This window comes from Mesoplodon bidens (assembly GCF_964165515.1).
Source record: "Mesoplodon bidens genome assembly, chromosome: 10".
Classification (NCBI taxonomy): Eukaryota; Metazoa; Chordata; class Mammalia; order Artiodactyla; family Ziphiidae; genus Mesoplodon; species Mesoplodon bidens.
The window spans coordinates 68,925,334-68,951,129 of record NC_138172.1 but is presented as its reverse complement, the minus strand read 5'-3'; the positions used below and the strand labels follow the sequence as shown (position 1 = coordinate 68,951,129).

The following is a 25,796-nucleotide window of genomic DNA, read 5'->3' as shown; positions in this document are numbered from 1 at the left end:
TTCTCTTAATGTCCAAAGCCATCCTCTGAGGTAGGCATTATTATGCCCATTTGCAGGTGAGCAGACTGAGGACCAAAGACAAGTAGCACTGAGCCTTGTACAAAGTGAATGAATGTATGGAATAACGGGCCCAGTGTTGCAGGGCTAGTAAAAGGCATGTCTAGGACTTGAACTTGAGAACTTCTGATCCCAAGTTTAGCCCTTTTATCTCTACCTTTGACATACAGAGGAGGAAGATGAGGTGCAGAAAAAGAGAATGATCTGGTGGCAGGGCAGGCATTAGGACCCGAAACTCGTGCCTTGCAGGCCATCCATCCTAGAGCATCCTCAGCCCAAGCTGGCTGGGAGGCTCCAGCCTTCGCTATCTCCAAGACCCTTCTAAGCAGAGCCTGCACTAGGCCTGCCAAGGTACAGCAGGAGGGGGAGAAGGAGGGAGGGAGGGAGGAAAGGAGCACAAATGACCCTAATCAGTGTGTTTATTGGATCATAACTGTATTAGCCTCACCACTCAGCTAATCTCATAGACTCACTTTCCTCTTTGTGAGGATCTAGCCACAGCTCCATTAAAAGCTGCTGGCCCTAGGGCTTCCCTGGTGGCGCAGTGGTTGGGAGTCCGCCTGCCGATGCAGGGGACATGGGTTTGTGACTCGGTCCTGGAGGATCCCACATGCCGCGGAGCGGCTGGGCCCGTGGGCCATGGCCGCTGAGCCTGCACGTCCGGAGCCTGTGCTCCGCAACGGGAGAGGCCGCAACAGTGAGAGGCCCGTGTACCGCAAAAAAAAAAAAAAAAAAAAAAGCTGCTGGCCCGAGTACCTGTGAGGAAGCCCTTGTACAGCAGAGGTGGTGGGGAAGGAGGGAGAAAGCAATATTTCGACTTCCTCGTCCTGCTGACGGGGAAAATGGCCATTTCACATTCACTGTATAAGGAAAGCCCCCAAGGAAAGGGAGTCCAAGGTTCACAACTGTCTTTGGAAACATTCAGCTCTAAGAGAAAATGTTACCTTTGTGCCTCCCCTTTTTGAAAGCATTTGTGATACTTTAAGAGAAAACAAGAGAAGGGAAGAAACTCATGTTTGGGGAACATACCACATGCCAGGTGCTTTACATGTATTATTCCATTTAATCCTCTGAAGGCCTGTGAATAAGACATAATGTCCGTTTCATAGATGAATCCATTTCATGGATGAAGCTCCATGTCAGATGGCTGGCTCTTGGCAGAGCTGAGCTTCAGGCTTGGGGTCTGCCGTCTCCCGCGGTCATACCTGAAACTCCCACAGGAATGGTTTCCATACCATTCTCTGCCCCCTCCTCCCTCCAGCTCAGAAAATATGGAAGCTGGTTTTCCAGCCAGGTCATTGTGTAACCTTGGCAACTTCCTTGAGCCATAGTTTTTCCATCTATGGAATGAGAGGGCCAGACTTGGTTTCTCTGGTCTAAACCTGGGCAGTTTTTTTTGTTTTTTGTTTTTTGTTTTTTTTTCCAGTACGCGGGCCTCTCACTGTTGTGGCCTCTTCCGTTGCGGAGCACAGGCTCCGGACGTGCAGGCTCAGCGGCCATGGCTCACGGGCCCAGCCGCTCCGCGGCATGTGGGATCTTCCCGGACCGGGGCACGAACCCGTGTCCCCTGCATCGGCAGGCGGACTCCCAACCACTGCGCCACCAGCGAAGCCCTGGGCAGTTTTATGGTGGTATTTTCTTGCAGCACATTCTCATCTAATTGGACTCTCATACCAATTTGGAGGGGATGGGCGTATGGGTATCATCATTCCCATTTTTTAAGCTAGGGGAACCTGAGAAGCAGAGATAGAATGAGGGGTTCAAGGTCATAACATGAATCGTTGGAATGGAGACAACCCAGCACTGCCTCTTGCCCCCAGGCAGGCGGGCAGGCGGCCTCTGAGAGGCTGTCAGCAACAGCTCCCAAAGCCTGACACCTGAGCCTCACCCTGGCTCCTGATAGAATTATCAGAGAACTGGGGAACACATACTTCCTGTAATCAGGGCAACTTTTCTTAGCCAGGGGTGGAGGAGGCAAGATGTGAAGTGTGTCTGATGAGCTCCTCTCTCAGTGCAGGGCCCAGAGTTAATAAAACTCAGGGAAATCACATCAGGCAGCTGGAGATGCAAGCAGACGGGCTCCAGGGGCAGGGCCACTGGGACTTCAGCTTCCACACAAAGCCAGGCTCTTGGGATTTTGTGCACATTTCAGTTTTCTTCAGCAGCCAGGCAGGCAGATACAAGCAGCTTGGCATGAAAATGAATTTAGAGCTTGGGGAAAAAAACAAGAATGTTTCACCCTTGGTGGCTTTTCAGACTGCCCAGTGCAGGTACAGCCAGGGGACATGCTAAGGAGCAGCAGTGTAGGGAAAATCTGAGGGTGGGGGGGGTGAAATAGCCCCCCGCCCGACCCCATCAGCCTGAGGTGGGGAGGGGCACAGAGTCCTGAGGCCTAGGCAGACCCTCAAGCAACTGTGGCAGGGGAGAAATGGGAGGGATTTGGGGGAATAGACTCGATCAAGCCTTTCCAGTTGAAAGTCCAGCTCTTTCATCTCTCACCCAGGCCAATCAGGAAATCATCAAGTGTGTTGGTGGGAGGCTGGGACTTCAGGGAGGGACATGGGCTGCTTTTAAGCCTTTGAAGATTGAAATGCGAGGATTCATTCTCCAGTTCCCAAGATGCGAAAATAAGAGGAAATGGGCTGATATCAAGTGGAGAGAGAGTTCAGGAGACCCAAGAGCAGACTGGCTGACTGGGGGGTAATATATTCAAATGTAATTAAATCCAGCAAAAAGGAAGAGAGGGAGGCTGAGGCCTGGGAAAGGCTAGGCTGTGGAGGACCAAGATCCAAGACCAAGACCTTCAGGGCACGCCCCCTCCTAGGCAGGAGAAGAGAGAAGTATCTACCTAAGAGAAGTGTTTTGGGGGTTCAATGGAAGGAGAAACTCGATGACCTTGGGTGAATCCAGGCTAGCTTTCTGGAAGAGACTGTACCTGAAAGAAGGGTAGAATGTGGGCCTGATGGAGAGGAAATGGCAGGAAGAAAGGCCAGGGGCAACCATATGGCTGGTCCTGGTTGGGTGTAAAAGGCTGATGGTGGGGGTGGGGAGATGGAGGTTCACATTGGCCCTTATCGCAAAAGGCCCAGAGATGGCACACTTGCATTTATAAATAAAGTCGGGGGGAGCCATCCCTTCTTGAAGGAACTGAGGTGAGAAAAGAAAAGATCTAGGAGTTGATTCTAACCTGAACTCCTGTTAGTTTTTACCTCCAGTTGCTGCTTATTAGCAAAACAACCTTGGGCCAATTTCTTTCCCTCTCTAGGACTCAGTCCTCAGATTTGTAAAATCGAAGTGAGTTGCATTATCTTAAAAGTCCTTTGCAGCACTGAGGTTTCCAATACCGCAACTAACAATACTGAGCTAAATACTGGGTTAAATGTGTGTGTGTGGCCGGGGGGAGGGCGCATAGTGACACGCTGTGATGTCTCTGCTGGACAGGGTGAAAAGTGGAAGGGACAAGGCTCTGAGCACAGATCACATGGTGCTGGACTAGGCCCCATGGACATGCGAGGGGCTGTGTTGCAGACAGAGTCACCTAGACAAGCCCTGAGTGAAGACTGGAACAAGAGAGCCTGGTGTCAGGCAAAGACAGGGGCTTTGGTCTCACACAGTCCTGGGTTTGCATCCTGTCTCTGCCACTTATCCGTGTGAGCTTAGGCAAGTTAAGGCCCATATTCTACAGATTCCTACAGCATAACTCAAAACGAGTGCTCCAACTCCACTGGACAGAGCTTCTGAGGAGACTGGGTCTCCCTCATCTCTCTATCCCTGGCAGTGAACTAGCCCAGCTCACTCCACAGAGGAGTAAAGTTTTATCAAACGAGACAATAGCATCATAGAGTTATTGTGAGGATTCAGTGTGTGATGGATGTTAACTTCTTATTGCTAAGCTTATTACATGGTAGGTTCTCAGTAAACAAAATAAATAGATAAGAATCCCTTCCCGGGCTTCCCTGGTGGCGCAGTGGTTGAGAGTCCGCCTGCCGATGCAGGGGACACGGGTTCGTGCCCCGGACTGGGAAGATCCCACGTGCCGCGGAGCGGCTAGGCCCGTGAGCCATGGCTGCCGAGCCTGCACGTCCGGAGCCTGTGCTCCGCAACAGGAGAGGCCACAACAGTGAGAGGCCCGCGTACCACACACACAAAAAAAGAATCCCTTCCCTTCTCTGTGCTACTGGTCAAGGAGCCCAGAGATTCTCAATCTGATAGTTGTCAATTCAACAACTGAATTCGTAATAGATGCTCAGTAAATGCTCAATAAATGGAAGGCTAGATGTGAGATGTATGTGGTAGTGAAGACTCGGGCCCTGTTTGGGACTGCTAGTTGGAAGCCAAGGGTCCTCATGAAGGAGTCAGTGTTTCAGAGGGGAGAGATGAACTTTTCATGTAGTCATACGATTAACTGAGCACCTATTACGTGCTAGGCACTGTCTTTGGAGATGGGAGTGTAACCATGAACAAGGCAAAGTTCTTGCTTGCATAAAACTTGTATTCTAGTGGGGGAAACAGACAAGGGTACTGCTCTGAGGAAAAATAAAGGAGGGTCAGGGGGCTGAGTGTAACAAGGTACTGTGTTAGGTAGTGTGGCCAAGGAAAGCCCCCTGCAGGGAGGGCATTTGGGCAGAGACCTGGGTGACCCGGGACAAGTGTTCTAGGCTGAAGGAACAGCAGGTACAAAGGCCCTGAGACAGGGGCCTGCAGGGCCAATAAGGAGGCCAGTGTGGCTGGAGTGAGGACTGTGAGGGGGAGAGAAAGACGAGATGAAGTCAGAGAGGCCCATGGCCCATCAAGTCCTTTTACCACAGAGAGAGATGGAAGCCAGGGCAGGAGTGACACAAGCCGACTCTGGTTTCAAGTGGATCCCCTGTCTGGTGTGAAGATTCTAGTAGCTAGACTGTAAAGGCAGGGGAGCTTCCCTCACTTGGAAAAGCAGGAGAGGCTGGAAGGAGAAGCACAAGAGAAGTGAGAGAGGAAGCCCAGGGGTGGGAGTGGGGGGCACAGGTGGGATCCTAGGGGCAGGAAAGGCTGCTGCACCAGCAGCTGGAAGGCCCTGGGGCTTCCCTTTGCCCAGATGACTGATCTAGCCATGCTGTGATGTGGGGAGAGGCAGAAAGGAGGGGCAGGGTGGGGTTCCAGGTGGGATGGTGGGGCATCTCCAGGAGGAATGGGGGCTGGAGGCGTGGAGAGCCCTGTGGCCAGCTTGTGCCTCTTCCTCCACCCCAGCAGAACATGGCTGCTCCCCAGACCTTCTCAGGCAGGTCCACACTGCACTTGGGTGCCTGACCTTGCTGTTATTAGTGGAGTTTCTTACTGAGGGAAGAGTCAGGTGACCTTGAGTCCTTTACTCCCCCTCTCTCAACTTTTTAGTGAAAGAAGGGGTTTAACCTAGATGGTCTCCAACCAAGCCCCTTCTAGCATTTCTATTAATGGATGGAATCAGACACTGCATCTCCCCTACCTCTCTACTGCCACGGTGGTTTCAGGTTCCTGTCACGCCCTCTGTCTTTCCATCTCCCCAGGGCTCCCATGTACAGTGGTGCAGGGCATTCACCTCACAGGGGCACCCAGCCAAGGGAGTAAGTCGAGGCTCAAATCAAGCCCATAGTCTCCACAAGCCATGTTCCCTGGCTAGCTCAGGGTTACATTTACCCAAAGTCAAGAAGGCCTTTTTCCAGCTTGTTCTGAGGTGCAGTGTGGACAGCCCCCACTCCCCTGTCCCACGCTCACTCCATCTTCTGCTCCTCTGTGTTCCTTCTGTCTTACCGTCCCCAGCCTCAAACAGGGCAGGTCTGAGGGCAGCACTTACACAACAGGCTTGGGGGAGGGCGGAAGGCAGCAGCTGCCTCATCTGTGAGCTCTCCCTCCCAAGCCCTGTGGTGCTTTTCCTCTCCTTATCAATGCTGCGGGTTGCCTCTCGAAATTGCTCTGCCATCATTAACACCACGGATTAGGTTAGAGGAGAGTGTGTTTGCAGTCTTGGATGGCAAGGGCAAAACGCTGATGCTGATTATTCCAGATCTTCTGGACATGGCCCATTCTGTGCTCACAGTTTGTAATCAGAGGAACAAGCATTGGTTACATGGTGGGGTGGGCAGAGCTGTGGTTGGCTCTAATCTGGTTGCCAGGCCCAGACAACACGTCTGCAGCACCTGATGCCCGGCCGGCTGGCTTGCCTGAGTATCACAGGTGACCTCAGTTACTTGACACTGTCATATCCCTCTAAGAAGAAATGACCTCTCCAGTGTCAACACCCATAGACTGCTTTTGAACCATCAGCAATTCATTTGCGCGAGCACTGTGAGCATTTTGCTCTGGGCCTGATCAGCAAGTTTTGTGTTCTGCGGTCACTGGTTAGCTATGTAGCTATGGGGTGTCTTTCAGAGCACCCCTCCTTCAGTGTCCCCTTCTGAAAAGCCTCTGTGCCCAGAGGAGGCCAAGGCCCATGGCCTTGCATCATGGCCCCTCACCTTCTGGCCTCATATTCTATTTCTGCCACTTTCATCCTGTGCTCCAGACACACTAGGGTCCCCAAACACATCTCTCTGGCCCTTAATCATGCTGGTCCCCTGCCAGAAGCACCTGTTCAGCCTTGTCTTCCAGGCAGAAGTTAGTTCATCATCCGTAGCAGCCACTGTCCTGTCTGTACCCTCACCTTTACCACTTCAGTGCACTCCAGCCCCACATCCAACTGTCAGCACCTGTACTTCTTTGCCTGATGCTTTCTCTGGCTTCTGGAACCTGCATTGCCACTTTGTGCTGGTCAGGCCAGACGTGTCAGGGAATTAAAGCCCTCCAGAAACGGCCCTCAGCCACTGAGCCAGTGACTGATAAAAGTTGGTGTATACATACCCCTGCTCCCTCACCCCTCTGGTGGGCTAAGTGTGAGGTGTGTTTTGTATGGTGTCCTAGAGCACCTCAGTGGGAATGAGCCTTAGTTGCCCACAGTGATAACTGGTTTGATAAACCACCCTTATAGGCTGCCTTCCTTACCTCACCTCCACACTCCCCACATAGCATTTCTTTAACCTCCCCGATAAACTGTTCACATTTAAATCTTTCTCTCGGGGTCTGCTTCTGAGGGAACCAAACAGACATCATCAATGTCCATCTCAGTGTCACCTCCTTTTTGCAGTTGCTCCTGACCCTCCCTTGTGCCCATTCCTGGGGTAGAGCTGTTGGTCACTCTTCTCTACTCTCTGGGCCCTTTATACCTACCTCAACAGCACTCCTCATGCTGCATTGTCATTTATTTTCTGCATGTCCTGGGGTCCCCACTGGCCTGGAACTCTTTGGGGACAGATACTATGTCCTTTTCACCTCTATTCTCTGAGCCTAACACAGCACCTGGCACAGAGATGGTGCCCAGTATAATTTTTTTCCCCCAAAGAGCCAGCCATGGAAATGCAATGACTAAGAGGGAATGGAGAGGAACAGACAAGTTTCAGAATTTTTCTAGAAGGAGAATCAGGCGCTGCTATGCCAGATGCTGTCACATTACAAGGTTATGTGGTAGAACTTCAGTCTCACCACTCACCTGCTTAATAACCTACAGTGGCTCCCACTTGTTGTCCTCCTCAACTGGGCCTAATTTCATGGATGACTTTTAAGACCCTCCATCATCTGGCTCCATCCTAAGAGGCAGTCAAGATTTGTTCAGTCAGGCTTTGGTCTCAATGGCCAGGGTTCAAATTCTCACTCTGCCAGTTCCCAGCTGGGTGATCATGGGCAAGTTACTTAGCTTCCCTGGGATAATAATACCTCATGCCTATACCTATTTTGAGGATTTATAATCGTGCATAGTCCTTGTGAATAGATTTAAAACCACTGAATTGTACACAAAATGGTAGAATTTTGTCGTATGCAAATAATATCTTAAAAAAAAAATTAAGCATGGTGTCTGGCCCAGGATAGTCTCTTCGAAAATGGAATGGTGGTTATCACTGTTACCAAGGAAGTTTTCCAAGGGGCCCTAGCACCTGGCCAGACACAGGGCAGGTACTCTGTAAATACTGGTAGAATGAATGGATAACATATTCCACAAGTATGTCTGGAATATGTCTAGGACAAGTATGGGGTGGGGGGAGGGAACAGAGTCCAAGCCCAGTTTTGCATCCCTCAGAAAAGGAGGCCCAACTTATCCTGCAGAGAGGGTCTTAAGCCCAAACCAGAGAGTGGAGCCTTCTGACACAGCAAGCCCCCACTGCCCTGGGCATCCCAGCGCCTTTGTTCTTGTTGTCAGGTCCCAGGTTGCAGAACACAGTGCAGCCAATCCTGAGCCATGGGTAAAAGGGAAACACTTAACCCAGGCCGATGAACGTGTTCTTATTTATCTTTGACTCTGGCTGTATCTGATGTTCCGGGAATTGACTTCAAACAGAATATCGAGGCGCCTGTTAAGGCCAAGCTGCCAAAGCCAGGCCCGCGGGGCGTGGCTTTTCCGGGGCCAGCCTCAGGCTCTAGGCCTCGCCAGGACCCCTCCCCGGGGCACAGAGGCGCGTCGCGTCCAAACGCCGGGTGGTGGGCGCGGAGGAGGTTTTCAGCTCCGCAAGGGTGAGACTGAGGCTGAGGAGGGGTCGCTGGAGATTTCCTGGAGAGAAGCCACAGCGCAGCAAACCCAGAAGGGCGAAACTGGGGCAGGGTGGGGCCGCAACGGGCCTGGCTGGGAGGGGGGGCCGCCTGAGAGGTGCCTCAACTCTCTCCTCGCTCCCATGGCTGGGATCAGAGCCCTGCACACAGCAGGCGCCTACTTGGTACAGGTTGTAGAGAACCCCCGGGGATCTCGGGCCGCCCTCTGTCTGGCTGGAGGAAGCTTCTAGACGTGGGGGCTGGTTAAGCCGTGTGGTCACGACGGGCCGGGGATGGGGAGGGCGCTGTCGCGTGGCTTAGGTGGCTGACTCCGCATGGCCAGGCCCGGCGGGAACCAGAGGCGGATGGGGGAGCGCCCATACACCCACTCTGCCTAGGCCTAAGGACCCTCACTGGGAAACCGAGGCGGGCCCTCCGGGCACCGGGGTCGGCCCCACATGCTTCCCCAGGAGATGTGTAATCTGTTTCTGGACTGAGACCTGCCCTCCGTTGGGGCGCACCCTCAGCAAAGATCCCCGCCTCCAAACCTCTGGTTGGGGGTTGTTGTCTCTTTTGCACAGGTCCCTCCCCACCCCCGCTCCGCATAGACCCTTCTCATACAGATGCCCCTTGGTTCACACATCCCTTTCCCTCCCCGGAGATGGAGACCCCTCAGGGAGGTGGGGAGTGGAGGGCGGGCGCAGACGGAGACGCGCACGGCCGAGACCATCTCTAGCTGTCACTCCCCAGGCTCCCAGCATCTGGAGCCGCGTCTCCACGCCCGCCACACGCACAGAGATTCACACGCTCGCACGGACACACTCACACTAGCGCGCAGACCCCGCCCGCGGCCCCGCCCCGGCCCCTGCGGGCGCCCCCTCCGGCGCTCGCGGACTCGACGCGCAGCCCGCCCCGGGTGGCGGGAGGCGGCGGCTTCGGGCAGATTTGATTTTCCCGCAGCCCGGGAGCCCCGGAGCCAGAGCCGGAGCCGAGGAGGTGGCGCTCGCAGCCGCGTCCCCAACCCCGCCGCGGAGACCCAGCGAGAGGCGCCGCAGCCCCTGCGCTCCGGGCTCGCTCCGCGCTTCCTGAGTCCGGCCACCCCCGCAGCTCGCGCCCCATCCTGCCCCCCACACCCCTCTTCCTCTCCTGCACCCTTTCTGTCCCCGCCCCAAGCTCCCCGCCCCTCTCCCGGTGCCCCCTCCACGACTCCGCGCGTCCCTCCCGGTGCCCTCTCCCCGCGCCCCTCCGCCTCTCCCGGCTGCGCCTCAGCTCCCTGTGCTCTTTGCGTCTCTCCGCTGGGCCCCCAGCCTCCTCGTCGCGTCACCCGCGCCCCCTCCTGTATCCTCGGCCCCCGCTCCCTCCGCCCCGCTTCCCTCTCTCACTTCCCACGCCCCCTCTTCGCTCTCCTCTTTCCTCCCTTTGCCGCCCAGCCCCGGCTCCGGAGTTGGGGGAGAGCCCAGGGTTTCGGTTGCTCCGGAGGAGGCGTGAATCGCGCAGGGATTTACTAATTTGGGGTGGAGGGCGCGGTGGGCTATGGAGCAGCCCGAGGACATGGCGTCGCTGAGCGAGTTCGACTCCTTGGCGGGCAGCATCCCGGCCACCAAGGTGGAGATCACCGTGTCCTGCAGGTGAGCCGCCCGCTGGCCCTGGTCCCCGGCCCCGCCCCTGGCCCCAGAGCCCCTGCGCCCCTTTGGCTGCGACCATCTACCTCCGTGCGCCCCCTTCCAGAGTGTCCTCTTCTCCAGGACGCCCCTTTGCCTGTCCTGCAAGAGCCCCTGCCCAGCCACGGGTGGCGACCGCGGAAGGGGAAGCCAGGCTTAGGGTCGTATCCCAGAAAGTTTGCACTCTGGACTGTTGTTGCGAGGAGAGAAGAAGACACAGGAACGGGGGTCCAGACGCCCGTGTGGGGAGAGGGAGGTAGTGAAAGGACATAGCAGGGTCTTCATAGCAGTCTATTTCTGATCATCCCCTCCCCAAATCCAGAAGAGAATGATTTGCCTTATCCCTCCCAGGCGTGCCCAGCCTCTGCCTTCTGTGCCCTCCTTCCCTCTCTTCTCCCCCCTCCTTTGCCCCAACACCCTCATCCTCTCCTCCCTTACCCACCCACCATTCTAGACCCCAGGATTTGAAAGCCTTTCTTCACCTCCAACAACAAAACTGACTCTCAGGAAAGGATCAGATAGACTCATTCATACTGAGATGTGGAGAATTGATAACTTAAAGTTGCACCATTAAAAAAACAATAACTGGGGGTACAAAATCTTAAGCCAAAGGACTAGAACGATGAGTGTGGAATTTTAGTCCAGCAGGGGAGGGGGAGGAGAGTTTTTGTGGGCTACCACCCCCAAATCCTCAGTCGTGTCACACAGGCTTTGGGAGTCACTTCTCCATCTAAGCTGGGTCTCCCCCAGGTTCTCCTATCTGAGAGGAAGGCTGCCCCAGGCAGTAAGGGATACAAGTGGGGAAGGGGGAATTTATCCCTAGTGCAGTCACCCTGTGGCTGGCCTAGGGTCACTGCCTTGCTGGGATTGTGAGGGGGCACTGTGGCCTACACAGAGCCCACCTCTTGAGTTTCCGCTGGAAATGCCATTCCCCTGCCCCAAGTGACTAACAGCATTTCCGGGGTCCTGGGTGTGCACTTGTTCCAAATCGCCCAGGCCTCTCTTTGGTCAGACCTTTCACCCACCCTCATGGCACCCCAACCCTGTGTTCCCAAGTTGTGGCATTGGGGAGGTGTAGATGGAGCCAGGGGAACTGGGCTGGGATGTGAAAGAGGGAAGGACTTGGCCGGGGGGCTGTGGTTTAGGGTGAGTGGGAGTGAGGGTTGATGAAGTTGAACATAGCTGGCCCCTGCATCAGGCCCTTCTGGGGGCTCCTGTGATAACCCCACATGTCTCCCCTATGGTTCCACATACGGTTTTGTCAGAATTATCTCCCAAGGCCATTTGCATCTTGCCATTACTCTGCTGGGAGATTCCTGACTGCCCATTAGCTCCAGTCTCACCTCCTCAGCCATCCACAGCTGCCCCAGCCTGTCCTCCCTTCCGTGCTGGTGCATAGCCCTGCACCTGATGCTCCTTCCCAGCCTTCAGTCATGCCTGTGTCGGAGCTGTCTCGGGAGGCTTTTCACCTCAGAGCCTCTGAACAGCACATTCTCCATCCATATCTCACCCTGCCTTCATCTCTGCCAGTTTGTGTCCCCCCATCCTGAAAAGCCTGGCCTCGTGCTCCCCACTTCCAGCCATCCTTCTCACCCTTGAGAGACACGCAGCCCAAATCACTGCCTTCTGTGTTCCCTGGGTCCTGAGCACTCAGCCTGGGCCACCGGGTCTCTCACATACTGAGCACACAACCTCTGAAGACATCTCAGGTGTGTAGACTTCATTCCTCTTCCCCCAAAGCAACTTTGTAAGCATTTGAGGGCAGCGATCCCCACCCTGACTCAGACCCACGAACCCAGAGGAGGCAGAGGGCACAGGGCATTGTGGCTTTGGAATCAGACACTTCAAAATGGAATCTGCTCCACCACTTGGCGCAAACTTTTAGCCTCGCTTTCCCCCATTTGTCAAGTGCAAACAACGAACCTGTTATTCGTGGAGAAACCTTATTCACAGAGGTACCCCTCATGCTTGGAAGCATGGCTGGCATGTAGCAGGTCCTCACCGAATACTGTTGGAGGAATTAATTTACAGGAGTAGGGGATCGTGAAGCATCCAGCATGCAGCTTTGCACTTGCTTCGTACACAGTAGGTGCTCAATAAATAACTACAATGATTACTGTAAGGCAGTAGCACTTGGCCCCTCCTGTTTGCTCTCTGGAAGCAGAGGTGTCCAAAGACTCAAACCTTTTGCCTAAGCAGTACCTAGGGATGCAGTTGAGTTCCTGGGGGATGTGGTTCTGGGATCAACTCTGGTGTTCATTCCCTTTCCTGGGACATCAACCTGAGGAGGGCATGACCCAGGCTCTGCTCCTACCCTCCCAAAAGCCAGAGAGTGCGGAATAATGAGTTTTGGTAGGAAGGGGTGAGGAGGGAGGAGTCACCTGGAACAGAAGGGAGGCAAGAAAACAATGTGGGTCAACTTGAAATTGTAAATCCATCTCTTTGCCTCAACCAGGTCTAACTATCCAGTTTCTAGAACAGATCGAGAAACGGAGAGAGAGAAAAGGAAAAGGAGGCAAGGAGGAGGAGGATGGGGAGGAGGGAGAGCTGCACAGAATGGCTTTCTCCAGCATATTCTATACTCCATGGCCACCAGTTAATGAGAGCCAAGGCCTCCTCCCCTGCATCTCATGGTCAGCATTGACTGAGCCCGGGGGAGGAGGCTACAGGGTGCCCCTGCCCTGAGCATCTAGGTGACACCTGCTGGTGGGCAAGGAATAGTAGGGCAGGCAGAGGGGTTGGTGGACTGAGAGCTCCAGGGGGCTTCAGAATGGGCAGCTGGGGATGAGGGGGCCAGTGTTTCAAAGGAACTGGAAACTAGCATTCCTGTGAGCTAGTTCCCTTCCCTTCTGCTCCTTAGGAAGGTCCCTGCCATCCCCTGCAGCCCTAGGAGGTCTCTGCTGTTGCCTAGGGGAGGACCTGACCCCCACCATGCCTATCCTAGGACACTCCTAGCTGAGCAAAGCTGCCTGGCACAGGGGCATGTCTGAGCCCCAGCACAGGACCACAGCAGAGGCCCATCCAAGCCTCTGCTGAAGGCAGGTGACACTGTGGGATGGACATGTTTGGGCCCCTGCTTCTTTGTGTTGGGTATCTCCTGGGCTAATCTATAGTCTACTCCCAAACAGTTGTTTTCACTGATTTTGGTAAACTCGGGCCAAAGATTTTAAAGCCTCTGGTTGTCTGACTCAATGCTTGTAAGAACATGAGTCTATGGGGTCTGTCTACCTGGGTTCAAATCCCTGTGATTTTGGGTAAAGCACTTAACTTGGGCCGTGGTTTCCTCATCTGTAAAGTAAGTGTAATAATCCTTATCACAGTAGAAGGATTAAATGGATCCTTAAGCCATGAATAGTAATTTATGTTGCCTATTATTTGACACCTGAAAGTAAATAAAAATCTTTCTCTATAGGTGGTTTGTGTGGGTCCTGGAGATCTGATCCATCTAGAAAGTTCTATTTCCCCCCACCCCCAGCTTTATTGACATATATTTGACATACTGTGTACATTTAGAGATTCTGAGGGGTTGTTTTGGGAGTAAGGTAGATGGTTTGTGACACCAGATTCCAGCAGACATCGTAGAAAGTGTGAGCCACGAGCTTCTCTTTCCTCTGATGGTCTGTTCCAGACCTTTCCTGACTTTATTAGCCTCCCTGCAGACCCAGTCAAAACTCACCTGTCCAGTGTCCTGTTCCCAAGGGCCCCACTATTTCTCTATGCCCCGTCTGATGCAGGGATCCAGACCAGCGTGTTGGTTAGAAAGAGCAATTTGCATTTTTTATGTAACAGGAAACCTGTGCACTTCCGCGGGGTCTTGCTGGCAGAACCACTGGACGATTCTACATGGCGGGGCTCCCAAGACCCACAGGGAAGGCAAGGAGGGGAGAATCCAGAGGCAGGTGGTGGCTTAGCCCTGCTGGGATCTCTCAAGCAGTTGCCCTCCCCCTCCAGCTGACGTGGGGCTGGTGGGCAGCTGTTGCCTCTGCCCCAGAGATGTTGTTTTCTGCTGTCTGTTCAGGTTGGCGTTTTGGAGAGGCAGCCTAGCTCAAGAGCTGTGCCCTTAGCCTCTCAGAAGGGGTGTGAATGGGCTCAGAACACTGTCTTCTGACAGGCAGAGGGAGGGTGGCTTTGGGGGAAGGAGGAGCCTGGGGGCAGTGTGGCAGCTGTTAGAGCCATTGCTAGGAAAAAGAGGTCCATTCAGCCACTGACTACATTAAGATACTGTTTAGTGGAGCCAGAGGAATAAAAACAGTGGGATTTATTGAGTGCTTACTACATGCCAGGCACTTAACATCTGTACTAGGCTGAACCATATGCAATTGCCTGTACTCAGCTACTAACCTACTCAAATAGCGATTTGGTACAAACTCAGACTATTATATTAGTTTTCAATTGCTGCATAACAAATCACCATAGTCCTAGAGCTTAAAACAACAGCCATTTATTATCTCACAGTTTCTGTAGGTCAGAAGCCCAGGCACAGCACAGCTGACTTGTCTGCTCTGGGTCTCTCCAGGCTGAAATCAAGGTGCCTGCAGGGTCTATGATCTCATCTGAGGCTTAGGGTCTAAGCCAAGCTCACTTAGGTTGCTGGCAGAGTTTAATTCCTTGCAGCTGTAAGATTAAAGTCCTGTGTTTTTTTTTGGTTGCTGGTTTGGGGCTCTTAGCTCCTACAGGCCGCCCTCAGGTCCAGCCATGTGGGCCTCTTACAACATGGCAGCTTCCCTCTTCAAAGCCAGCGGGATAATCTCTCCAGAGTCTGCTACTTGATATAAAGTAACAGAAGTGAGTATCCTATCATATTCCCAGGTCCCACTCACACTCAAGGGGAAGGGATTGTGCAGGCTTGTATACCAGGGGGTGGGAATCGCAGGGACCATCTTAGATTTCTGCCTACCACAATTACTGCATCTTTTTTTTTTTTTTTTTCTTTTTGCGGTATGCGGGCCTCTCACTGTTGTGGCCTCTCCCGTTGCGGAGCACAGGCTCCGGACGCGCAGGCCCAGAGGCCATGGCTCACGGGCCCAGCCGCTCCGCGGCATATGGGATCCTCCCAGACCGGGGCACGAACCCGTATCCCCTGCATCGGCAGGCGGACTCTCAACCACTGCGCCACCAGGGAGGCCCTACTGCATCTTTTTTAATGCTACAACAATCCTATGAACTAGAAAAATACTAGTAGTATTTTTCCCTTTTTGCTGATTAGGAAATTGGGGCTCAGGTTAAGGAACCGGCCCAAGGCTGTACAGTTAGTGTGTTTTGGAGAGGGGGATCCAAATCCAGTTTCCTCAGACTTCAAAACCTTGAGAGCCTCTTGAGTTTGAGGATTGGGGTCTCCAAGGATGAGAATCACGGTAGGGCCTGGGTACCAACCATGGTAGATGTAGCCAAGAAGTAGGTACTCTATCTCCAAGGATGAGAGAGGCCTTCCTTGCTCAGGGATGCCAGGCAAACCCAGAACCAGAGGAATCCCTAGGGAGAAGAGACCAGAGAGAGTCATGGGATTGCAGCTGGCCTTCCCTGGCATCTAGACCATATGGTAGTAGCTTACCATCTGTCCTCTCCCAGCCCACAGGTCTCCCTGCTCAGACCTAAGGCCATTGCTGGAGATGACCTACCATTGGCAAGACAGGGTGGGGAGGAGGTGAGGGGAATAAGGCTGGAACAAGCTTTGGGGCACAGAGGAATCAGATTCAGTTAGGAATGCTTTGGCTGTAGGTAACAGAAAATCTGATAGTAGGTCAAACCCAAAATACATTTATTTTTCTCAGATCACAGTGAGTCTCTACGTAGGTTATCTCAGTTCCGTTTTGTCAGCTCACTTTGCCATTAAGGATGCAGCTATCTTTCTATTCTGCCATCATGCAAATGGTGGGCCTCACTGTTATAAAATGACTGCCTCTTTTCTAGGTATCACAACCACATCCAAAGATAGGAAGCAAGACATTGGACCAAAGGCCTCTCTCTGAAAATTTCTTTTTATCTAGAAAGCACAGTCACTCCCAAAATCTCTCAGCAGACTTCCCCTTCTATTTCAGTGGCCAAAGGCAGGTCTCATGTCCACCCCAGGCCAGTATATTAGTCAGTTTGGCTGGCAAAACAAAATACCATAGACTGGGTGACTTAAACAAGAGAAAGAAGAATTTATTTCTCACAATTTTCAAGGATGGAGGTCCAAGATCAGGGTGTCACATTCTGGTGAGCACTCTTTCCTGGCCTCAGGTGGCCACCTTCTCACTGTGCTCGCATGGCAGAGAGAGAAGGTGAGAGCAGAGAGCAAGGTCTTCTTATAAGGGCACTAATCCCATCGTGAAGGACCCACCCTCATGACCTCAAATAACCCTCGTTACCTCCCACAGACCTCATCTCCAATACCAGCACATTGGGGGTTATTGTTTCAATGTGTAAATTTGGGGGGTTACACAACCAGTCAACAGCAACAAAGGACTGGAGCCTACCTTCTCTGACTTCAGGCCATCTGCATCAGATAACTGAACCAGCATGGATTCTATTAGAAAGGGAGTGAGGAATGCTTGCTGGGTGGACAGCCATGGCCTCTGCCACAAGGAGACTTTCCAGGTGACCCACAGACTACCTGAGATCCCTGGGGCTACAAGGGGCCTCGAGTTTGGTGTCTTTGAGGACTGACTCCTCAGATTTTCCTGCAGTCAGTGGACAGCCAGTGTTAAGTGACTGGGGACTGATTTTCCAAGCACAGCTTGGCTGGACCCCTGACAACCTCTTTTCCTGCTAGTTTCCTGGTCAAGAAAAAAAGACTTAGTGTGATTCCAAAACATTGCAACGTGCCTCTGTCTCCTAATGTCACTCACCTCTGCTGGCCTAGCATAGTGCCTGAAGTTCCCAGTAGGAGAAATTTTAAGACTTGATGAATGGAACGGGGGAGTGGGCATGAGGGAGAGAAAAATCGAGCACACTTCCTACATTTCTGTTGTAAGCTATTGGCTTCACAACTGCACAAGGCAGGTATGTGACTGCGTGCACAGATGAGGAAACTGAGGTTAACTAGCTTGTGCAGGGTCACAGAATTACCATGTGGCTGTGTGGAGATTCTAGTTTGAATGGATCTGAGGCCAGAGCTCAGGCTCTTTTCCCTCGGTCACGTAGCTTAAGAGGGACAGTTATTACAATAATTAATAATAACAAAAATGCAAATAGCTCCAGGAAGGAGAGCTCTTTAAGCCACGTGAAAATTGCCTTTTAGACCTTGGTGAGGTTGCCTGGCAGGGAGACAGTGCACGGGGGTGAGGAACAGGGTTTGAAAGGGGAGATGGGTGAGTGCCAGGGGCTGGATGCCAAGGTCCCTCTCCTCCCCGGCTCCCTCCTCACCTTTCCTGGGATTACTTCTGCCTGTTAGGACAGGGAGCAGGGCAGGGAGAGATGGGAAGCCCTCCAGTCCTCTTCAGCTGTTCCTTTGAGAGCACCCCTGATGAAGCTGGGGGTAGGAAACGGGAGAGTGAGGATGTGAGGGGCACTGCTAGTGGGGATTTGGGAGACCCTGGATTTTGGTAATGCAGGCGCCTCTGAATGTCTCCGGCTTCAGAGTTCAGTCTCGGTGCTCCTGGCAAGCTGGGTGACACTGGCACACCTCAGCCCCAGCTGTCTTGCCTGTACAATGAGGCCAGTGTCTACCTCCCAGCATTGATACGTAGGGTGAACAGGGTGTCACAACAAAGGATTTGGTGCTGATTATATCCATGGTTAATGTGGCCCCCTCCCACCCTCTTTGCCTGCTTGGGGTTAACCAGATGTTTGGTGTTAAATTGCTCCATGGAGAAATAGCGTGCATCTGGAGGGCCCCTCAAGCTTCGGGGTCTCTCCAGCCTCTTCCCTGATGGTGGTTTACCTGTCCCCAGTCTGCTCTCCTCAATGAAGGCTGTACAACAGCCAGATGGACCCTGATGGGTGAGGACATGAAGGTGCTCGAAGTCCTGATCAAGCCCAGCAGTAGGGAGCAGGGAGGGGAGAACGTGGGGATTCCCTAGAAGCCACCTTATTCTCCACAGGGCTTTTGTGAGCATTTATTGTATGCCAGGCACTTAAATGCAAGTTAGTATGTGCCAGACACTGTTCTGTTTTGCATATATGAACTCCATTAATTCTCAGAAAACCTGTAGGAGAGAGGGACTATTACTACTCCCACTTTACAGATGGGGATACTGATGCATAGAGAGGCTAAGTGAGGTCATACAGCTAAGGGGTAGAGCTGGGTTTTGGACCCAGCATTGAAGATCCAAGCTATGTGCTCATCACCACCAACTTTTTGCCAGAGGTTGGAGCGATGCTTAGGGAAAGAAGTTAAACCATATTTTCGGGGACTTCCCTGGTGGTCCAGCTGTTAAGACTCCACCTTCCAATGCAGGGGACGCGGGTTCCATCCCTGGTCGGAGAACTAAGATCCCACGTGCCCCGGGACAACTAATCCTTTGCGCCACAACTGCTGAGCCCGCACACCACAACTAGAGAGCCCACGCATCGCAACGAAGAGCCCTCACGCTCTGAGTCCGTGCACCACAACTAGAGAGAAGCCCGTGTGCCGCAACTAAGACCCGACGCAGCCAAAAATAAATAAATTAATTAAATAAAAAATTTTTTTAAAACCCCGTATTTCCTTAGCCTTTGAACCTAAGGAAGCTCTTTGGGAATATGATGAAAATTCTGCAAAAAAAGAATGCATCCATATGCACCAATATGCCACATTTTGCTTATAGTTTCAGAGGGGTCCATGGACCTCTATTAGGGACCACCAGTCCAGGAAAAGCTGAGATGAGTGTTCTTGGTGTGTTTCCTTTTATTCTATAGCTAGAGTCATTTGCTAGTAAATCCATGGAGCATGTATGGGCTTCGTTTAGAGACAACCTGAATGTGTGATAATCAGTTCACTGAGCAATTTAGCACAGGAGGGACTGTGTCTCCCCGCTCGGACTTCCTGAGGCATGGCTGTGTCTCCCCTCAGACTGGGGCTCCCTGAAGGCAGGGCTGGGTCTCCCCTCAGACTGGGGCTCCCCGAGGGCGGGGCTGTGTCTCCCCTCAGACCGGGGCTCCCCGAGGACGGGGCTGTGTCTCCCCTCAGACCGGGGCTCCCTGGGGACGGGGCTGTGGCTCCCCTCAGACCGGGGCTCCCTGAGGGCGGGGCTGTGTCTCCCCTCAGACTTTTGCTCCCTGAAGTGAGGGCTGTATTTCCCCTCAGAGTAGGCATCCTAAAGGCAAGGCTGTTTTCTCCCTCTCAGACTGAGGCTCCCTGAGGGTAGGATTGTGTTTCCACAGGCTGGGGCTCCATAAGGGTCTGGCTGTGTCTCCCCTCAAAGTGGGGCTCCCTGAGGCAGGACAGCGTCTCCCCTCAGACAGGAGCTCCCCGGGGGCGGGGCTGTGTCTCCCCTCAGACCGGGGCTCCCCGAGGACGGGGCTGTGCCTCCCCTCAGACCGGGGCTCCCCGAGGACGGGGCTGTGTCTCCCCTCAGGCTGCAGCTCCCTGATGGCATTGCTGTTTTTCCTCTGACAAGGCTCCCTGAGCGGAGGGCTGCGTCTCTTCCTCTTTCTGACTGGAGAGCCCCAGCTTCTATTCTGACTCTTTTTTTTTTTTGCGGTACGAGGGCCTCTCACCGTTGTGGCCTCTCCCACTGCGGAGCACAGGCTCCGGACGCGCAGGCTCAGCGGCCATGGCTCACGGGCCCAGCCGCTCCGCGGCATGTGGGATCTTCCCGGACCGGGGCACGAACCCGTGTCTCCTGTATCGGCAGGCGGACTCTCAACCACTGCGCCACCAGGGAAACCCTATTCTGACTCTTTTAAGCTTCTCATTGCAAAGGTGTCACCCTCAGGCCCTGCCCTTTAGCACCAGGCAGTTCTCATTTCAACCTTTCCAGTGCTTTCTGTCTTTGCTGGGGTCTTCTCAACGCCCAGTGTATGGTCGTTCTTCCTGCAGCTGTTTTTGAAGTGATCTTGGGGGGAGAGCAGTGAGGAAAACAGCATTTTGCTCCGCTCCCTGATCTTGATTTAAGGAACAAAAGAAGCCAAGCTTTAGGCTGTCACTTGGACATCTGAAGAATTTCATGCTTTTTGGGGGGGAAAAATACATGTGCCTGTTGGAAAAAAGTCTCTTTGAGCTCTCTGAAGAAAGATAGTGGAGAAAAGCACTTATGATCTGGTCTCTCTGTGTCCTTGCCGTTTGAGCCCTGCTTCGCGTTGGAAGACCTGGTTTTTTACCCCTTGGCTTCTTACTGGCTCTGTGCCTGTGGGCAAGTCACTCACCATCTCTGAGCCTTGGAGTCCTCAGTGGATCAACCTCAACAGAGCACTGGGAGTGTATGTGATGGGATGGGCTTCCTGGGACCTGTAAGTAGAAGTGGCTTGTGTCACCCGTCCCGTCTCTCCTTTGTCACCAAGTGAGCCTGAGCACCCACCAGGAGAATGACCGCCCCGCTTAGCACCAGGCCGATGATGAAGACTAACCTGTCTGACGAGCCTCACTCTGTCCAAGTGCTCCACGGCAGTCCTAAGGGAGGAACTGTTTTTTAACTCCACTTTACAGGTGGGGAAACTGAGGCACAAGGAAGGCAAGTAACTTGTCCAGCGGTGGGATGTGAACCCAGCTTGTCTGACTGCAGTCCATATACTTAACCATTAGGCTCTACAGCTAAGAGGAAGTATAGGGACCGGCCCTGAGCATGACCATGTTGGGAGACAAGAGCCTTGCTCACCCACTGGCCATTCCTTTTGGTTTTCCTTCATCCATCCAATTTGCCAGGACCCTGCTCTGAGTCAGGTGCTAGGCTGGCCTGGAGCAGAGTTGGGGTCCCTGCCCCGTGTGAGAGACAGAGGCACCCCTGATTTTGCAGTGCAGAGTGTGCTGAGTATGGTAATGGGTCCTATAAGTCAGAGGATGGCACAGTACAGGCCAGAGAGAGCTCAAAGGAAATGGTTGTTGGTCAGTGTCTGTCCAAGGAAGGCAGAATTGAGGAGAATGAACAGGAATGGTTCTGGAAGGATGGTAACGATAATGTCAGCAGAGAGGGGGAAGAGGGTTTGCATTATCTTCAGGTGCCATGGCCAGGATGACCCATGCCACAGGGCTCAGTGAGAGTCTGGAGGTCACTGGGCAGGGAGCCACCGAAGCTAGGTAGCTGGGTTCTATTTCTTAGTCCAGCTGTGTGCCTCTCACCCAGGCAGGTCCCATCTGCTTCTCTTTGAAGATAAGACCCCATATCTATATCTCTCTCTCTTTCTGTCAATCTCTTTCTCTCTCTCTCTCTCTCTCACACACACACACACACACACGGTCTCACTCTCTTTCTCACTAGCTTAGACATGACTGAACCTGAGTTCCAGAGCTAAACTTGGAGGAGGCACAGACCTTGGAGAAGTCAATTGCCTTCTCTCCGAGTCTCACATTCCTGGTTTATAGAGGAATTAGAAAAGGTGACCTCTGAGGTCCCTTCCAGATTGAACATTCTAGGATTTTATGTAATTATAGAATTTCATTACAGAATTCAAAGATAAACCTCAGCACTTGCTTTAGTAAGAGTCCCCCTCACCCCACCCCCTCTTCCCCTATCCCCCAACCCTCTTTATTACTTTCCAGCCCCTCACTGCATCTCAAGTTCCACCACTGTAGAGTCATCTTTGGAATTTAGGCATTTTGTCCTTTGTTTAAATCAAGACAGACACTCCTGCCCCGAATCCTAGCACAGTACAGGAGGGGAGGGTCAGCCCAGGTCCAGGTCAGCCCATCTCGGTGTGGATGAGCATATATCAAAGTGGTATCTTACCTGTAGCTCCTGCTGCATATTTTTCAGAGCTGCCTGTGTGTCATTTCATCTGATGCTCACTGCAGTGGGCTGGGAGGTTTATCAGAAGGTTTCCAAAGGGACAGCCACTAGGGGCAGGTCTGGGAGAGGGGTGATGGAGGCCAGCAGAAGGGTCCTGTGCCTTTGGGTCACGGAGGGCTAGCAGGGTAGCTGCCTTTGGGGAGAGGACCCTGAATGAAGAGACTGGAGCAGAGGCTGGGAATCTGGTCGGGGACCAGAGCTGGTATGATTGATGAGCACCATCTGGGACCTCCCCGGGTAGCAGAGGATGCCATATCCTGGCACCAGGCTGCTGTTGCATCTATCTGTCTGTTGATTGGTCTTTGGCTCCCACCTCAGAGTGGGGAGCATGGGTGATGGGGTTGACTGTGGGTCAGGTTGTCCAGACAGGCTGTCACTGCTGATGGCTTCAGTGATGGTGACTTAGGGTGAGGTCTCCTTCTAGACCTTTCTGGCTCTGCCACTGCTTGTGCAGCATGGCTACTCCCTGCCCCTCCCTGGGCCTCAGTTTCCCCCTCCTCAAGGAGAAGGTGGAACAGATGATCCTGAGGGGCCCATCCAGCTCTGATATTTGGAGTTGGCTGGCAGGAAGCCACATAGCCTAGTGTTTCTCCTCTCTGGGGAAAGGGTGCAAGGGACCGTGGGGTCCGTGGGGGAGTAGGGGAGTGGAGGCAGAGAGGAGAAGACCCCCGGGGACATCTGGGAGGGAAGTGGGACATGGGTAAGATGGTTGGCAAGGGCAGAGCTTGACTTTAGGACAGTGTAGGAAGGAGTCAGTAGCTCCAACACGTGGGAGGGCTCACAGGAAGCCCCTTCAGCAATAGAGCCCTTGCCCGAGTCAACAAGGGTCTTCAATGAGCAGGTCTCCCGGTGGGCACCTCTGGGAGGCTGTGTGAAGCACAGCTCAGAGCTGTCCTGGGGGGAGTCAGGAAGCCGGGCATTTATCCTCCAACTTCTGCCCATCATTGGCTGCCGTGGGGAGTGTAAACTTCCTGGTATTTGCAGCCCTGCCTCCCCGAGAAAGCCCTTGGAAGAGAAGTAGGAGGAAACTGGGGGTGTGTACAGGAACTAGGAGGGCTGAAGGGGGTAGGGCCGAGCATCAGCAACCTTCAGAGCTGGCGCTCTTCTCTCTGTTGTACAGATGAGGAAACAGGCTCAGAGAGGTTGAGTCACTTCCCAGCCAGAGATCAAGTTTTCTTCGAGCCATGTTGCTTCCTGACAGCAGTGGGTCACCGTGGACTGAGGGACACCAGATGTGCAGGACATGCCCTTGCCTGATATCCCTGTGATCTCCCATCTGTAAGATGGGATAATGCTTACCCAGTACTGATCTTGCAGGACGGAGTGAGAATTGGGAGCTAATATTTGCAGAACGCTTAGTGCAATGCCTGGGGTTCAGTGAGTAGGAGCCATGATTGCACAGAGGCAGGACAGGAGGGGCTCCGAGCGCTCCTGTTGTGAGAGCTCTCCGCCTCCAAACATTGTGTCCATCATTTTTTGTTTGTTTGTTTGGCCACGCTGTGCGGCTTGCAAAATCTTAGTTCCCCAACCAGGGATTGAACCTGGGACCCTGGGAGTGAGAGCGCGGAGCCCTAGCCACTGGACCACCAGGGAATTCCCAGTCATCCTGCTGCATGAGTTCAAGTCTAATTGTTAGGACCATGTGTTAGCTCTGGCCTTGACCGCAAAAGGACCCTGTTCAAATGAGTCTGCATCTCCTGGGAGGTATCATTAATTAATCCACTGGCACAGGTGAGATGATTGAATAAACTGGCTGTAAGTAGAGTCCTGAGAGAATGGTACATTGGTGGCTTGATTTCACTTTATTTTTTCAGAGACAGAGAAGTGGTAAAAGAAGAATTGCTAGAACAATTTCTACAACATTGGGAAGATTGTGTTTCGGCCCAAGAGCAAGGGGCTGTGGGTTCCAGGGCACCAGGGTCCACAGGAGTGTGTGTTGGTGGCGGGGGTGAGAGGCAGGACGCACCACACACCCTAGGAGCTCAGCTGAGGAACCTCTGGGGCCCAGCCAGCTCCAATGAGCCCTAATAAACTGTGCTGAAGGAGCTCCTGCTTCCCGTTTGCCTGAAGCCAGGCTCAAGGCAGCCTCCGGATCTCAGTAACAGCCTGAATCCCCTGAGATCCTTGGGCTGTGCTAACTCCTGCTCTCTCCCCCTCTTTCAGGAACCTTTTGGACAAAGACATGTTCTCCAAGTCTGACCCATGTAAGTCCTGCACTGACAGTAATAACAGTAACAACAACAGCAACGGCATTATGTTTTATTTTTTTCTTTTCCATGATAGTTTATTCCAAGATATTGAATATACTTCCCTGTGCTATACAGTAGGACCTTGTTGTTTAACTATTTCATATATAGTATTAATTCCAAACTTCTAATTTATCCCTGCCCCCTGCCTTTCCCCTTTGGTAACCATAAGTTTGTTTTCTATATCTGTGAGTCTATTTCTGCTTTGTAAATAAGTTCATTTGTATCACTTTTTAGATTCTACACATAAATGATATCATATGATAGTTCTCTTTGTCTGACTTACTTCACTTAGTATGATAATCTCTAGGTCCATCCATGTTGCTGCAAATGGCATTATTTCATTCTTTTTGTGGCTGAGTAATATTCCACCATATATATGTACCACATCTTCTTTATCCATTCATCTGTCCATGGACATTTAGGTTGCTTCCATGTCTTGGCTACTGTAACTAGTGCTGCTATGAACATTGGGGTGCATGTATCTTTTCAAATCAAAGTTTTCTCCAGATATATGCCCAGGAGTGGGATTGCTGGATCATATGATAGCTCTATTTTTAGTTTTTTAAGGCACCTCCATATTGTTTTCCATATCGGCTGCACCAATTTACATTCCCACCAACAGTGTAGGAGGATTCCCTTTCCTCCATACCCTCTCCAGCATTTCTTCTTTGTAGACTTTTCGATGATGGCCATTCTGACTGGTGTGAGGTGATACCTCATTGTAGTTTTGATTTGCATTTCTCTAATAATTAGCCATGTTGAGCATCTTCTCATGTGTCTATTGGCCATCTGTGTGTCTTCTTTGGAGAAATGTCTATTTAGGTCTTCTGCCCATTTTTTGACTGGGTTGTTTGCTTTTTCTGTTATTGAGCTGTATGAGCTGTTTGTATATTTGGAAATTAAGCCCTGTTGGTCGCATCATTTGCAAATATTTTCTCCCAGTCTGTACGTAGGCTGTCTTTTTGTTTTGTTTATAGTTTTCTTTGCTACAGCGGCATTACGACTACTACAGTAGCCAACACAGGAGCCTGTACTGAGTGCTCACTATGTACTAGGCATCCTTCCCAGTACATCAAGGCTATCTAATGTTTCACCGATACTGTCTGGAGAAAGAGAACTTGGAGGTCTGACCCTTCCCAGCCCCCATACTTGTGAAGCCTCAACACAACCAAGTGGGTAGGGAGGGCTCAGAAGGTCTCAGTCCCAGGGAAACCAGTGCATTTAAGAGCCCCAATGTCTGTGGCCTAGGGGGATGAGCACTGATTTTGGAGCCCAGGGTTCTAGCCCTAAGCAATGCCGCTCAAGTATATGACCTCAGACAACTCATTGGCCTCCTCTGATCCTCAGTTTCCCCATAAGGGAAGTGGGGCTGATGATAATAATAGGCCCCATGAGGCCACCTTGGGCTCTAAAGG

General features: G+C 52.5%; 1 protein-coding gene across 2 annotated transcripts in view; it reads left to right on the top strand.

Moving 5' to 3' along the window:
* Positions 1-10,158: 10,158 nt before the first annotated feature.
* CPNE5 (copine 5) overlaps positions 10,159-25,796 on the top strand; it is a gene marked incomplete at its 5' end in the record, with an annotated part of 92,115 nt that continues 76,477 nt past the window's right edge. For both annotated transcript variants that reach the window (XM_081246687.1, XM_081246686.1), the window contains 2 exons: positions 10,159-10,253; positions 24,296-24,336. In XM_081246687.1, the coding sequence (XP_081102813.1) occupies positions 10,159-10,253; positions 24,296-24,336 (136 nt within the window). The remainder of the gene's footprint in view (positions 10,254-24,295; positions 24,337-25,796) is intronic.